General features: G+C 45.1%; 1 protein-coding gene across 2 annotated transcripts in view; it reads right to left on the reverse strand.

The window, feature by feature from the left end:
* The window catches only part of AKAP13 (A-kinase anchoring protein 13), a 201787-nt gene that overhangs the window by 12969 nt on the left and 174623 nt on the right, over nucleotides 1-14195 (reverse strand). For both annotated transcript variants that reach the window (XM_016209595.2, XM_016209600.2), the window contains 10 exons: nucleotides 13066-13201; nucleotides 11340-11452; nucleotides 10598-10750; nucleotides 9754-10004; nucleotides 7332-7457; nucleotides 7095-7212; nucleotides 6109-6357; nucleotides 2976-3052; nucleotides 2222-2403; nucleotides 2016-2098 (listed from right to left, as the gene is read on the reverse strand). In XM_016209595.2, the coding sequence (XP_016065081.2) occupies nucleotides 2016-2098; nucleotides 2222-2403; nucleotides 2976-3052; nucleotides 6109-6357; nucleotides 7095-7212; nucleotides 7332-7457; nucleotides 9754-10004; nucleotides 10598-10750; nucleotides 11340-11452; nucleotides 13066-13201 (1488 nt within the window). The remainder of the gene's footprint in view (nucleotides 1-2015; nucleotides 2099-2221; nucleotides 2404-2975; nucleotides 3053-6108; nucleotides 6358-7094; nucleotides 7213-7331; nucleotides 7458-9753; nucleotides 10005-10597; nucleotides 10751-11339; nucleotides 11453-13065; nucleotides 13202-14195) is intronic.

The raw sequence follows: 14195 nt of genomic DNA on the forward strand, positions 1-14195 counted from the left end.
AGTCTTTCCAGGCAAACTCTGGAATTTCTGACATCACAAGCGAGCACTCCGTCTCCACTCCCCTACTTCGAGCTTGTTTCTCAACCCTCTTCTCTGGCTTTGGCCCATCACACCATCTCCTCTTTCCAAGGTCACCCTTCATTACTGTCTCTAAGGAGGTCTTTTATGTCACCCTTTCCAGCACAGATGATTCCTCCATCCTCTTTAAACTGCTTTCCAACATCCTTTCAGGACACCAGTGGTTCTTTTCCTAAAATCCTTTCTCAGGAACAGTCCATCATCTGCAATGGAATATTTGGGGTCCCCTTGGCTCTATCCTGGGCTGCTGTCTGCCCCTTACATACTTCCCTCTTAGGGTCTCTCACTCCCGTGGCTTCAACGACTTCCTGGGTGCTCATGATCCACAAAAAGCATCCCGTATACGACCCTTTTTTGAGCACCAGGCAAATGAGTCCCACTGTCAAGGGGCGATCTCCACTTAGACGTCTGCTCTCAGCATGTCAGAAACCTGGTCTCATTCTTGCCGCGCCACCTCCTCCCTTTAGCCTGCGACCCCTTCCTCAGCCAACACATCAGCCTCTAGCTTACCCAAGCTGGAGGCCTGGGAGAGATTTCACCTGTTCTCTCTCTCTCTTTCACATCAGTCCCTCACTTCTTACATCCATCCCTCTCCAGCCCACCTCTCCCTGAACCTATCCCAAGTCTCCCAATTGGTCTTGCCACAGCCAGAGGCTCCCCCATCCCCTCAAGCAAGTCTCCCAATTGGCTTCAATACCAATTTAAAAATTTAAGTCTAAATTTTGTTAAAAACATTGTATCATTCCCCTGTTGCTTTTTAAGACCTGGTGCCTTAATCTCTCATCACTTAGGCCTGACCCTCCAGAAAGACTAAACCTGTCATTCCTTGGCAGATATGTCAAGGCCTTTTCCACATTTCACCTATTTGTCTTGTCTGGTGAAGTAATTTTTTTAGATGTAACTCATGTGTCATCTTCTCTGTGAGGCTTACCACAGGCAAGACTAGTAGGTCCCATACATGTTACATGTGCCTCTGGCCTAGTGATCCTCTTGGTGGCCTGTCATTCATGTGTGTCCCCCTTGCGGAAGTGTGAGCTTCCCCACCCAGGGACTCTGGTTTAGGAATCTTTGCGTCCCTAGCACCCTGCAGCACGGGTGGCCAGGTGCTTAATACACGTGAAAAGGAGGAAGTTATCCCCGCCATCCTCACCACGGGTCAGTAAATCTGATGTAGCTCAGACTCCAGTCTAAATCTGTCCCTCTCCCCACCCTCACTGAGATATCGAGTGTTATCACTTGGTCCAGCTTGAAGGACTAACTTGGGTGCTTACATTCATTTGACTCTACCCAAAGCAGGCTTTACTCCAGAACAAATAAGCACCAACAAAGAGAGACGAGCACTAGGCTCTGCTGTCCAGAAGACTGGGGGCAAAATCCTGGCTCCGCCATAAACTATGGATGGGCCCTGGTTTGCTCGGCCTTAGTACGCCTTGGCTTTCTCATTTGCACAACGGGCATGAGAATCCCAGTCTTGCAGGGATATTGACAAGACCACACAAAACAGTAGGGACTTAATAGAGGTCAAGCATAATCAATAGGCACACTTCTCCCCAAACCACCTCACAACTCATTTGTGATCATACAGCCCAGCAGCCAGGGCAACTAATAAGAATAGATTAACTGGAAAATTATTTTCCTCAGGTACCTTTCCTTCTTGTTTGTGACCTTGATTTTTGCAATTCTTCTGTGACAAAGGGTCCAAGAACACTGACACTGAGACAAGAGAATCAACGTTCCTTTGATCTAGGGTTGGATACACTCTTATAACTGCTTTGTATCAGGACCATGTCAGCTCAACTTTGGTTTCTCTTTTGTTAAAAGCTATTTGTCCCCATTCTCAAGTGCCTGCCAGGGCAGGCCTGGAACCCAGGCTCCGGAAGAAAGCGACAGTAGACACCCCAAAGACCAGGGTCCCAGACCACTTCTAATAGCTTTACCTTTCAGTTCCCGGGCCTTGGTGTCCAACATTCTCTTTTCTTCCTCACTCTCACTAGGAATTCCTTCATCTTCATCTCTGTTCCTAATCCAATCAAAACGAAACGAAACAAAAAACTCCTAAGATACTGATTACTCTGGGGACTTCCCAGGCTATTCTGAAATAACAGAGGCACGAGGAGGCCGGGATGGGCCGCGGTGGGCTTACAGGGTGTTGATTGTGTCCTGGATGATCTGAATCCAGCTGTTCCGCTCCTCTTTGGAGTTGGCATGCACTTCCACCATCTCGGGGTCTTTCATCCCCATGCTGATCAGGAATAAACCTTTCTCCTCATGTGCTACTTCCCTTACAATCAGCTTCTTTAAAGAGATCACCGTTGATTTCTGCTCCTGGAAAAGGCAGAGAGGGCAGATATAAGTACACAATATTCTAGCTCTTAAGGACAACTTCCATGTCGGGTAAGACCAGATGCCTTTTCAAAGCACATGGTTTAACAAACAACAGCAGACTTAGGATAAAGAGAAATATCTCATTACTTCACTTACATTTTATCAAACAGAAAAACAGTTCCATAAAGGGAATGACTATCTATGGCTATGAAGGTTCTAGTCATACTAGATTTTCTACATGACGAATCCTTCCACGCTCCTCACAGAATCTGACTGGCAGTATCATACATGAGCATGATTTATGGGATATGTGAGAAATACTCCAGTGCTCAAATGTCCAAGGCTCCCAAAAAAATTGTAAGAAAACAGAAAAACAATATTGGGGTGGCAGGGGAGAGAGACAGAAAACTGTAAGGGTATATAAGCAGTTATTCAGACGCATATGCTCTGAGCCAATTAATTTTAAAAGGGTGGGAGACCAACAATACAGTGTTTAATTTACACTCAATATCCCTAACTGTTCTGAATACCATTATTAATTACAAACAGAAGAAAGTAACAATTCGGCTTACCAATGACGCAAAGATGTACTTCTGGTCTTTTTCTTGAAGGAAAACTAAAATGTCCGTCAGCAGAACTGCTTGGACCTCTGCAAAGTGGGAAAGAGAACAGAAAAAAATGACTTATAGTCCAGCACCATCAGAGCCTTTCTATTAGTAATTCGGCAACACAACCACCGAGCAAATCCAGATCAGAGACTGTACTCCTCTAAGGCAACCTTTACACATTTCTGCTCGATCCAGACCTGGCCATTAGACTTTTAAAGGCATTTTAAAATGGGAATTTTTTTTTTTTTATCACCAATGCCTTGTCTTATAAAAGTTTAAATACTTAGTTCTGGATATATTCCATAAGACAAGATTTTAGGAATAAAATACTTTAAGAATACAGTTGGAGAGCAGGACTTTAACAGATGATGAATAGCAACATATTCCACAAATATAGGTCACAGAACTTCTCACTTTCTGATTATAGTGATGGGAAAGGCGTGGGATAGCAGATGGGAAAGCTGCCAAAAGGTGATGTAGAAAAATATCTAAGTCTAACGAGAGAAGAGAGGGCTACACACCGCCCTCTGCTTTCACAGGCATGTGGGAATACACAGCTTTATATCAAGTCCACCTCAGCCTCTCTGTGCCATGAAAATAGCCTTTTCTGCTTCTCAATTAAAACAAAACCAAACCCAAATGAACATTAGTTGGAGCTAAGAGTCAAATGAACATCTGTAGTTGAATTTAGGAATCAAAAGACTGCCACACACTCTTGCTCTAATTCTCTAGGAGCACAGAGTGACATCTTAAGAACAAAGTCTGACATCTCTGCAGGTGAGCCATCTACTGAGATCTAAGAGGCTGGCCCCTCTGTGGCATCCGCTCTCTGGAAAGGGGAGCCTCCGATTCCTTTGGGAAAGAAGGGAACTGACACGTGCAGCCCTCCTTGGTGGTCAGGCCCCTCCTGCCGTTTCTGCCACACCTAGAACCCCCTCTCTGTGTCATCACTGCAAAGCCATGAAGAAAACAGGGGCAAGGATGTCTCCCTTCTAGGGAGGTCAAGTTTTTCAGCCTAGATGACAGTAATTTTCCATGCACTACCCCCCCCTTTTTTTTAAAGTTTACTTTTAAGTAATTCAGGTCCCTGCCAAAAAAAAAAAAAAAAAAAAATTCTAAAACACAAGTTTCACCTTCACTGGATCCTGAAGTTTGTATGAGCAGTCTCAGGGTATCGGAACAAACCCCATCCCTTCAAAGGGCACCCACACAGTACGGGCTGTTCCTGGCACAAGTTCACTTGGGGTGAGAATGACACCAACTCCCGTCTCCACTGGCGGCCTTTCAGGTCAGAAAACCTATCGTTTCGCCATGGGCTGGACCACAACTTTATTCCAACAGCTGGACTCTATTAGTTTTTATTTGAGGAATGGATAAACTGCTTTGTAAAGGAAAGAATAAAGAGCTAGCTCCGAGTGGCAGCAGCTCTAGAAGATTCAGATCCTCACAGGAGAGGCCCTTAGAGGCAGCGGCCTGAGGACATCACAAGGCATCAGGGCTGGAAGGCAGGAGTCTCCAGCCCTGATGTCTGGGGATCACTTGGTTCAGGTTCTTCGTGGCCCAGTGAGATGCACATCTGGTTGGTGGCCAGAAGAGTTCTTTTCTCTGAAATTACCCTGTCCTCCATTTTCAGGCCGTTTATGGGAATTCAGGCCAAAGGAGCTCTTCCCAAATCCCCACAGCAGCGATTCTCCTCGTTCCTGCTGCCAGACTCCCTCACCCCTGCTGCACTCGAAGCCGCCCCCAGTCTGCTCTAAAAAACAGCCAACTGCGTCCCTTTCCTGCTTAAACGCTCCATTCTGAACACATTCTTTGCCCCATCCCCATCCACAGTATCAAGCGTCAACTTCTTAGTCTGGAGTGTGCCCTTTACGACCTGGCCCGCAGCAGTTTCTATCGGTTTACTCCCCACCCCGCCTGCCACTCACTCTGCAGCCTGCCTGAGAGCCCCAGCTGCCTGCCCTTCGGGGTGGGCCAGGCCCTTCAACTCCTGGCTTCAACTCCACGCCGACTCTGCCCTTTCCACCAGCACCCCCCCATCCTTCAAGGCTCAACTCAAATGTCACTCCTCACCCCTTCCCGGTCCCTCAGTCCAGGCCTCTATTCCAGCACCCGTCCAACCACAGAGCAGCCTCTTCATCCTGTTCCCAGTGTGCGTGGGTGTGGGCAGGGGGTGGGCTGGGGGCTGCTTCATTCACCATCTGATCGCCCGGGGCTTCGCTGTGTGGCCTAAGCACAGGGGGACTCTGGCTAAGGACCCCTGGTCTCTCTTGACAGCAGCTACCTAAAGCATGTCTACACCTCACAGCTCAGAGACGCCCATTTCACCACCTCGTGGGGGGGGGGGGGGCGCACTGGCAGCGCAGAGGCCAGGGAGGAGACTGGGTACACTCAAGGTCACAGGTGAAGTCAGAGCTGCCATACAGGCCCAGAGAGTTACAGGTTTGATGAAAACAATTATTTTTTTTTTTTTTAATCAAATGTACAGATGAATTAACAAACCTCATAACTTCCTTACCTTGATATAGCTAATCATCTGAAAACTAAAAATTGAAACCAAATTAAAAACAAATGTTTTATGATCTCTCTTGCTTAGAAGTATGAACATAATAAAGTTTAATAAATCTAGTTGATATGAGTTAATGTTACATTTCGCTAAGGTCTCAGGAGCTAAAAATCCCTCTATCATCTCTTTGTAACAGTGATGTACATATTTCTAATCTCAGACTCTGAACTGTCTGAGGGTGTTTCCCTCCATGCAAATGCTTTGCCAGAGATCCCAATCCCAAACCTGTTCCCTTCTCTTGTGTTTCTGTGTTAATCTTACCCCTTGCATTGTTTCTTAAAATCTTCTTTTCCATTTTCCCGACTACATTTCCTTATAAACTTGCTGAATTTACATGATTGTATAAGCTCTCTCAAACTGGTCTGTTCTGATACAAAATTAAGAACAATTAAATGATGGTTGTGCTCCTGAGTGATATTTGGATATGGGCTCCCTGGGAAAAACCTGGTGGTGAGTTTTTAACAAAAATATTTGGCTTTTCCCTGCTGTCCTCTGGCACCTGCTCAGGCTCGGAGGAAACGTCAGGCTCACCTTTCAACCTGCCCGCCGCGTTCTTCAGAAACACGATCCCGTCGCGCACCAGCTTCTTCCGCTTCAGATCCTCCTTGGCGAACATCTGTCCGCTCTTCATTCTCATGATCGACTTGCTGTCTGTCTTTGCGTAAATCTCATTCAGACGTACTTTCTTTTCATAACTTGCCACTTTGCTGTCCACAGCCCCAATCACATCCTTTACCAGGCTCAGGGACTGAGCCAGGTCCTCCTGCTCCACCTCGTTGTCTTAGGAGGAAAGGAGAAGCCTGCTGTCACTGGGGCCTTTCAGGCACAAAGCAGGAGGGGTCCTGCCCTCTCCTCCGTGCCACCGAACCCCCGCCCCCCCAAATAGGCACACTGTCACAGCAACACCCACAGACCAAAGGTCACATGCCTATCCCTCTCTTGGGCGTAAGTTTAATCCTCAGGGAGGAAGAAGAGAGAAAGTTTCTTGTTTATCTTTGTTGTACTTGATCTTCACTGTAAGGGCCTACAGGCAGGATTAGCCGGGAGAGAAACTGGCAAGTACGAGTGAATGAGGCAGAGCAGCAATTCTAGCACTGACAGGAAGAACCAGTGGCAATCACCACCCGGTCTAGTGACAAGGGAGAAGTTACTCAGATCACTGAACTATTTTCCCTGCCCTGCAAACTACGAGAGAAAATTTACTTCGAAAGTCACAGAGGTAGATGTGAGTTGTAGAAGAAATGGGCTCAAGGAAACAAGTTACAGAGGCCAAAGAAGGGCCCTTGGAGCTTGGCGGGGGGGGGGGGGATGTGCCCAAGTCACTGAACTCTTGGAGTCAGTAAGTGGTTCCTTCCCTTGTTGCTATCATCCACCCTAATTCTGCTGACATAGTGTTTCAAGTTTTCATTAGAAAAACAAACGCCACAGTTTTTAAGATAAAGCCCAGGGTCTCTTTTGGACCCACTAGAGCAGGAAAGAGAGCTCCCTCCATAGGCTGCCTGGAAAAGGAGACTCACCTTTGGTACACTGCAATATTCTTTGGAACAAAACAGGGTATTTGGTGATCCGCTGGGTTACCAGCAATATGCACTCTGGGATTCCAAGCCTTCGCACGACTGAACTGCTCAGCTTCTTCTGCAAGGGAGCAAACGACCAGTCAGGACCTGCCCACCACCGGAGGAAGTCTCCGGCTAAATCGACAGTGGCATGACGCTCTGGACAGTGACAGGGACATTCGTGTTTCAGGTCATTACCTTTACAAAGGCCTGAAAACGCTTATCCTTGGTACAAAGGTCTTTGAAGTAGCTCACAGACTGGTTGTGCTGCCCACAAAACTTGCCATATGTCTTCTTCAAGCGCTCCGCGTTCTCGCCTGAAAACTGCACACAACAGACAGAACAGAGCAGAAGTCAGGCCGTAACGCAGGGGCTGAATTCACCTCATTCTGTACAAAGCTGCCAGTCCATTTGTAAAACCCGAGAGCACTTCCCCATAAATTGCCCCAAAAGATTAAAATGGCGCAGCAGCTTTGAGAGTGTGGCAGTTCCTCAAAAAGCCAAGTAACTTAAAAGTTTCACTCCTAACATAAACCCTGTGTCCCCGCAAAAATTTCCATACATACGTTCATTAGTCAATATTCAAACAGCCCCAAGAGGAAATATCCCAACTGTCTATCAAAGGATAAATGGATAAATAAAATGAAATATATATATATATATATGTGAATTTTATATATATATATATATAAATGAATGAGATGGACTATTACTTAGCCACAAAAGGAAAAGAAATTCTGATTTCATGCACACTACAATACTGGTGAACACTGAAAGCATTATCCTAAATGGAAAGAGCCAATCACAAATAACACCCACTGCTTCATTATATGTCTATAAAATGTCCAGAATAGGCAAATTCAGAGAGATAGAGTGTACATAGTGGCTGCCTAGGGCCACAACAGTTGGTGGTGGGGTCCTACAAATCTTCCAAGACTGTTTGTGGTGGTGGCTGCACAATTCTGTAGATATAGGAACCACCACGGAATTGTACACCTTCAAAGGGTGGGTTATATGGCATATGAATTGTTTCAATAAAGCTGTTACAGACGTTATTTAAAACTGAACACAAACATAGCTATGTGCTGTGTACATAAGAAATGCAAAATGTGTTCTGTGTCATAACCACAGTAATAAAACAAGGAGGCTCACTAGAAGCTTTTCCTTTTCCCCTTTGCCACAGAGAAACTGAGGCAGGGAGATTGTGGGTGATCTGTTGGCATCATGAAGCAAGTGTCCTACAGGGTGATTCTAGCCCTGGTGCACCATGGGGCTAAGATATGAATCCTGCCACCAAAGAACTTGCTAGAGGATGTACACAAATCCAAGGAGCTAGAAACAACACGAATCAAGGTTAGACGAGGTCCCTGTGCAGGTCTGAGGGCAGAGAGAGACACGGAAAATGCTGGCAGGTTTGGGGAGGAAAGGTCATCACTTGGAGAACTCAACAAGCAACCCCTCCCACTGCGAGGCCCTACCTGTTGCGGGGACCTGTGCTAAATACTTGCACTTATTTCATAACACGCCTGTTTTTACCTCTAGAACAGGAGTCCATGAGGCAGAGTTCTGAGGCATATCTACCTTCATGGTTGCACCTGGTATTTAATAGATGCCCAGTAAATACTTGAAAAGTGAATAAATAAATCTACTAATAACTTAATGGGGTGAGGGGTATGAGTGCATGAATACAAGGAAAGGTCAAAATTTCCAATTCTCAGGCACATGTCCCAGCAATTAAGCCTTTGCATCTACCATGGGGCAGAAATTTTCTGGGGAAAAAGAGCTAGTCAGATGGGAGATCATGTCCCTCTGCCCATTAAGATTATACTGGCAAAACTTTAAAAAACACACACAAACAAGCTTAAACATTAAAAACTATCTATGCTAAACACATGTACCAAAATAATTTTCAGCCAAACTGTTTTTGGAGCAGGACTAAAACCATGCTACATCTTGATGAAAAGACCAGTAAGATATATTTTAAGAAATATTTTATAGCCCAGCCGGGAGCGGCTCAGAAGCCGAGCGTCGACCTAGGATCCAGGAGATCGTGGTTCAATTCCCAGTCAGGGCACATGCCCGGGTTGCGGGCTCGATCCTCAGTTGGGGCGTGCAGGAGGCAGCCGATCAATAGCTCTCTCATCACTGATCTTCCTATCTCTCTCCCTCCCTTCTCCCTTTCTCTCTCATGAGAAATCAATAAAGATATATTTTTTTTAAAAAAGAAATATTTTACAGACAGTTCTTCCTTCAATTTTCTAGGCTCAGGTGGTTTTCAGATAAATGAGTTCCTTTTGATTTGAGGCAGAGGGGGAAGTTGAGACTTCCAACAAATATTTTTTAATTTAAGCTATACTGTTTCTCCTGGTATAAACTCTGAGGAAGAAAAACTGACTTTTACTGAGTATGTACTGTATATGCTAGGTACTTTATATACACATCCCGTTTAACTTTTAAACACAGTAGCAGGAGAGAAAAGCTACTGTCCTCATTTACAGAAAAGGCCACTGAGGCTCAGAGAGAAAACCCACTTGCCTGGGTGCACAAGGGTAATCAATGTTACAGCGAGATGTGAGTGCACGGCTGCCGAAGCCCACAGCGCCCCCCGCCCCCCGCTCACCTGATTTACAAGCACATCTCCTATTCTCTTGATGAGAAAGTTCTTTTCATTTTTATCCACCAGGGATTCCTTCTTCCGCTCCAGGATCCTCTGAAAGAACTGGCTGTGGATACTGATCAGCTCGTCCAAACAGGGGAACAGCTTCTCCACCATCTGCTGTTCAAAGAGCAGGTCCGTCACCATGCCCCGGCTGTACACGTCGCTCATGATCTTGAGCGTGCGGACGTGGTGCAGCTCTGTCTGCATCAGCTCTGACGGGGACAAAGCTTGGTGGTCAGGAAGACTCTGCTACAAGGACCCTCACCCCCAGATCGCCTGCTGCTATGATCAGCCCCACTTCGTCTCATGGCTACTCAGAGCCCAATTTTAACTTTAAAACTGGGTCAATAGCTATGTTTCCCTGAAGTGTTTTCTTTTCTCTCCCTTCCTCACATGACTGGCTGCAGGCATACTGGATGCCCTCACCCTCTGGTGGTTTCCAAATTAGTCTTCACTGGAAGTGAAATCTTTCATAACTGACTGTGTTTCTACTTCCTAGAAACAGGAAACAGTGTCTAGCCCCTAGTGTAGTGGAGGAATCAAACTGCCCAACAGATGTCTTGCCAGGCCTGGTGCATAAATAAGCACTCATATTAAATAAAGTGTTCAATAACGTTAAACAGGATTGTTTTAAAGAGAGAAGGAGGACAGAAAGAAGGTCTGTCTCTACACCTCCAAGTTTCATGAGAAAATCTTTGAGATGCTACACAGCTGAAAATTGACTCTCCATAGCCCAATAAATTACCCGATAGAACATTCTGGACAATGCACATCAAATGTTGGCAGAGCAAAGGAAGAATCTCACCATAGATCACTTCTTGCCGCTTGACCACATCTTTCCTTTGCTGTTTCAGAAACTTGCTGTCTACTATCCGACTCCAGGACTCTGCTTCCAGCTGCTTGGATTCCATCTCAAAGTCTCCCATTAGCTGTCCTTCATTCATGTCTGTACCTACTCCTCAGAGTATCAAAACATCAGGATCAGAACCTTGGTCTGTGACCTCTAAAAAGCCTGTGCTTTCCTTGGTGTGATCATTTCCTAGGACACAAATGCTGCACCAATCCCGGGGGTAGTCATAGAACCACACTCCAGGGTGAGTAAAGGATCATCTCTTGTTTGGGAGCGACCAGCTCCATTCAAGGCTTCAGCCAAGAGTGATAAACATCACCCAACTCAAATGTGATTGGGGCGCGATTCCTACCAGAAGTAGGAATTGGAAGGGGCCTGGTAACGCTGCTTGTTTAGGACGGCAGGCTTACAACTGTGCCAAGAGCTAGACCTTCAAGTCCAGGAGGGTAAGAAGCCTTTGCACTAGAGTATAACCGTATTAAAGGCAACGGCACCTTTCAAAGGACAGCTACCTAACAACTGGGTATGTTTGATCACCAATTTATTATAAAGCACTGCATGCTTTATAGACAACTTAGAGAATCTAAACAGGAGTAAGGAAGAGACAGGCACTATTATTCCAACAATGCTTCTAGTCTAGGTAATGAAATGGCACAATCTCTACAGGAAATATAGTATAGGCATAACTCCCTCTTACCCTCGTCAGTAAGGGATTCTGTTGACTCATTGGCCTTGACGATTTTATTGAGTGAGTCTGTTGAATGCGACAGGAACTTCCAGGTGCTTGACATGTTCTCATCGTTGCCAACTCTGGGGACAAAGAAAAGCACATCAGGTACACTCGGCTGAGTGCAGCATACATTCTCCAGTGAGGTCCTGGGGCCTGGACAACTCTACAGTGACAGGTGGCCAGATGCACTACCATGAGCGCAAACAAATTGCTTATGTCGGGAGCCCAGCAACAAGAATTATAATGATTAAAAGCACTTAACATCGCTGCAAACTTGAACTTATTGAGCCTTGGATTTTTTTTTTAAATGATAGGTAGGAAAAACACTCTCCCCGCAAACGGTGTACAAATTACAGAAGAAACATCTATTTGAAACTCATTGTCTAACCACCGCGCTTTTCCTCCTGTTCCCTAAATAACTAGAGACTGAGCACTTATAATAAACTGTATTCTTTTTTAATTAAAAAATTTTTATTAAATTTACTGGGGTGACATTGGTTATTCTTTTGTTCTCTTGACCCCAACAGAAGCGAGCACAGTAGGCACCCAGTAACTGTCTGTGATATGAGACAGTAGCAAGCCTTTAAAGTCACAATGTAAACCAATTTTGATGCCTTGGAAAAGAAGCCTTTTACATAATGACAATATAAAGAAAAAAAATAAAAATACCTGGAACTTTTTTTTTTTTTGAGGAGGAAACAATAGCCAACACAGAGGTTCAAAAATACAGACAGCCTGGCCGGTGTGGCTCAGCGGTTGAGCATCAACCTAGGATCCAGGAGATCGAGGTTCGATTCCCGGTCAGGGCACATGCCCCGGGTGCGGGCTCGATCCCCAGCAGGGGGCGTGCAGGAGGCAGCCGATCAATGACTCTCATCACTGATGTTTCTATCTCTCTCTCTTCCCCTCCCTCTCTCTGAAATCAATAAAGATATATTTTAAAAATAAATAAAACACACACACCAAAAAAGAAAAAAGAAAGACAAAAGGAGATTTACATCCTTGGGTAAGGATTCTCCTCCATCCTAGGCTACGAGAGATGCCAGATTTGTGAGTCCTACATTTCATGGGAAGTCAGGCATCTCACCCAGAACAGTAACATCACAATCAGCCCTGCGCTAATCATGAGGCATCAACACTCAGGGGTCATAGCAACTTTTGTAGGGATCCCAGAAGGAAGCCGGTGCCCATGAGTGGGTGGGAACCTACAAGTAATAACTGGCCCATTATTCAGGCCCAAAGAACTGACCTAAGAGTCCAGAGGCAAGGAGAGAAAACAAATTAAAATAGAAACCAAAAGACCAGGTTCATCTAACCAATAGGAAAGTGTGATGTCTAAAACATTAGTGGTTGCAACTAACTATTCAGAACTAAATCATCTTTTTTCCTATTCCTACTTTTTCTTTTGATTTAGGAATAACCCTTTCAAAACTCAGGGGCTTTAGAAGCGGGGTAATCACGTACAAAAGCAGAGGATAACCGGGCCCAATGATGGTGTTTAAAGGGGATCCTTGTTACAGAATGGCAGCCCTGACAGATCAAAATGTAATCCTATACTCATCTGAATCACTCCAGTGTGCTGTTCCACAACCCATCATCTTACACATTTTTAGTAAAAAAATGAAACTGTCAAATGGTATGATTACACTCATCACCTAGATGTCAACTGTGCTATCTCTGAATCCCCACTCACCCGGCAATGTTCTGTATGGAGACACTTTTGGACAGCGACACGCTCTGCTGGGACCGTCTGTTGGCAAACATAGGGGCGGCAATGGTTTCATCAGCCAGGAGGACTGCGGACCGAGGGCGCTCCTTGGGCTGCGAGGCTGCAAAGGAAGAGAAGACACCAACTGATGCCTCACTGAGCCACGCCCACCAGGACGCACTCACCTGACAAATGCCGAAGAGAAGCAAACTGCCCTAACGCAGATGTGCCCCAGGCGTGCGACTGGGTGAAAAGCTCTATGGAGGACAACTCGACAGTATCTATTAAAATTGTAAATGCCTGTACACTCTGATCCAGTAATTTCATTTCGGGATATGTTTATTCCAGAAGATATACTTTGTTTGTGTGTGAAATGACACAAATGAGTATCAAAAGAAGATGCATTAATAAATCATGGTACGCCATGCAATGGAATAGTATGTAGATCTTTAAAAATGAGGACACCCTCCATGAATTCACACAGATGTCAAAGATAATATATTAAGGAGGAAAATAAATCAAGGTGTAGAATAAAATGCACAATGGGCTACTGCGATTTTTTTTAAAAGGAAATAATCCAAATAGGTATTTCCTTTATTTTTAAGAAAGAAACTTGACGGTAAATATGAAACTAAAAAGAGTTATTACCTATAGGGTGGGACTGAAATTAGTCAGCGAGAATGAAGAATTGTGTGAAAATATTATATATGTGAACATTAAGCTAATTCAAACTAAAGTAAGGTTGAAAGAACTGTAAGGATAAAAGGGACCTTAGAGATAACTGAGGCCAGTGCTCTCTGGGGGTGCCTGCCAGGAGCAGCTGAGTTGCCCTTAGATATGCAAATTCCCAGCCCCCTCTTCCTCTGGGGGTGGGAACAGGAGGTCTACACATGGGTCGAGCTCCACAAATGATTCTTCCGCACATTGTTCGAGAACACAGATTCTGACCAGAATCCTTGAATTTACAGATGAGGGAAATGCAAAGCTTGTTTAACATCATATAGCTCATTTGTTCTCAAACTGCAAATTTCTCCTGAACACGACCAAAGAGGAACCTGGGGCTTTAATTTTATGCTAAAGTGGTCACACTGGCATTCGGGTAGAAAATGATTTTT

This window comes from Miniopterus natalensis, chromosome 22, assembly GCF_054644295.1.
Source record: "Miniopterus natalensis isolate mMinNat1 chromosome 22, mMinNat1.hap1, whole genome shotgun sequence".
Lineage (NCBI taxonomy): Eukaryota > Metazoa > Chordata > Mammalia > Chiroptera > Miniopteridae > Miniopterus > Miniopterus natalensis.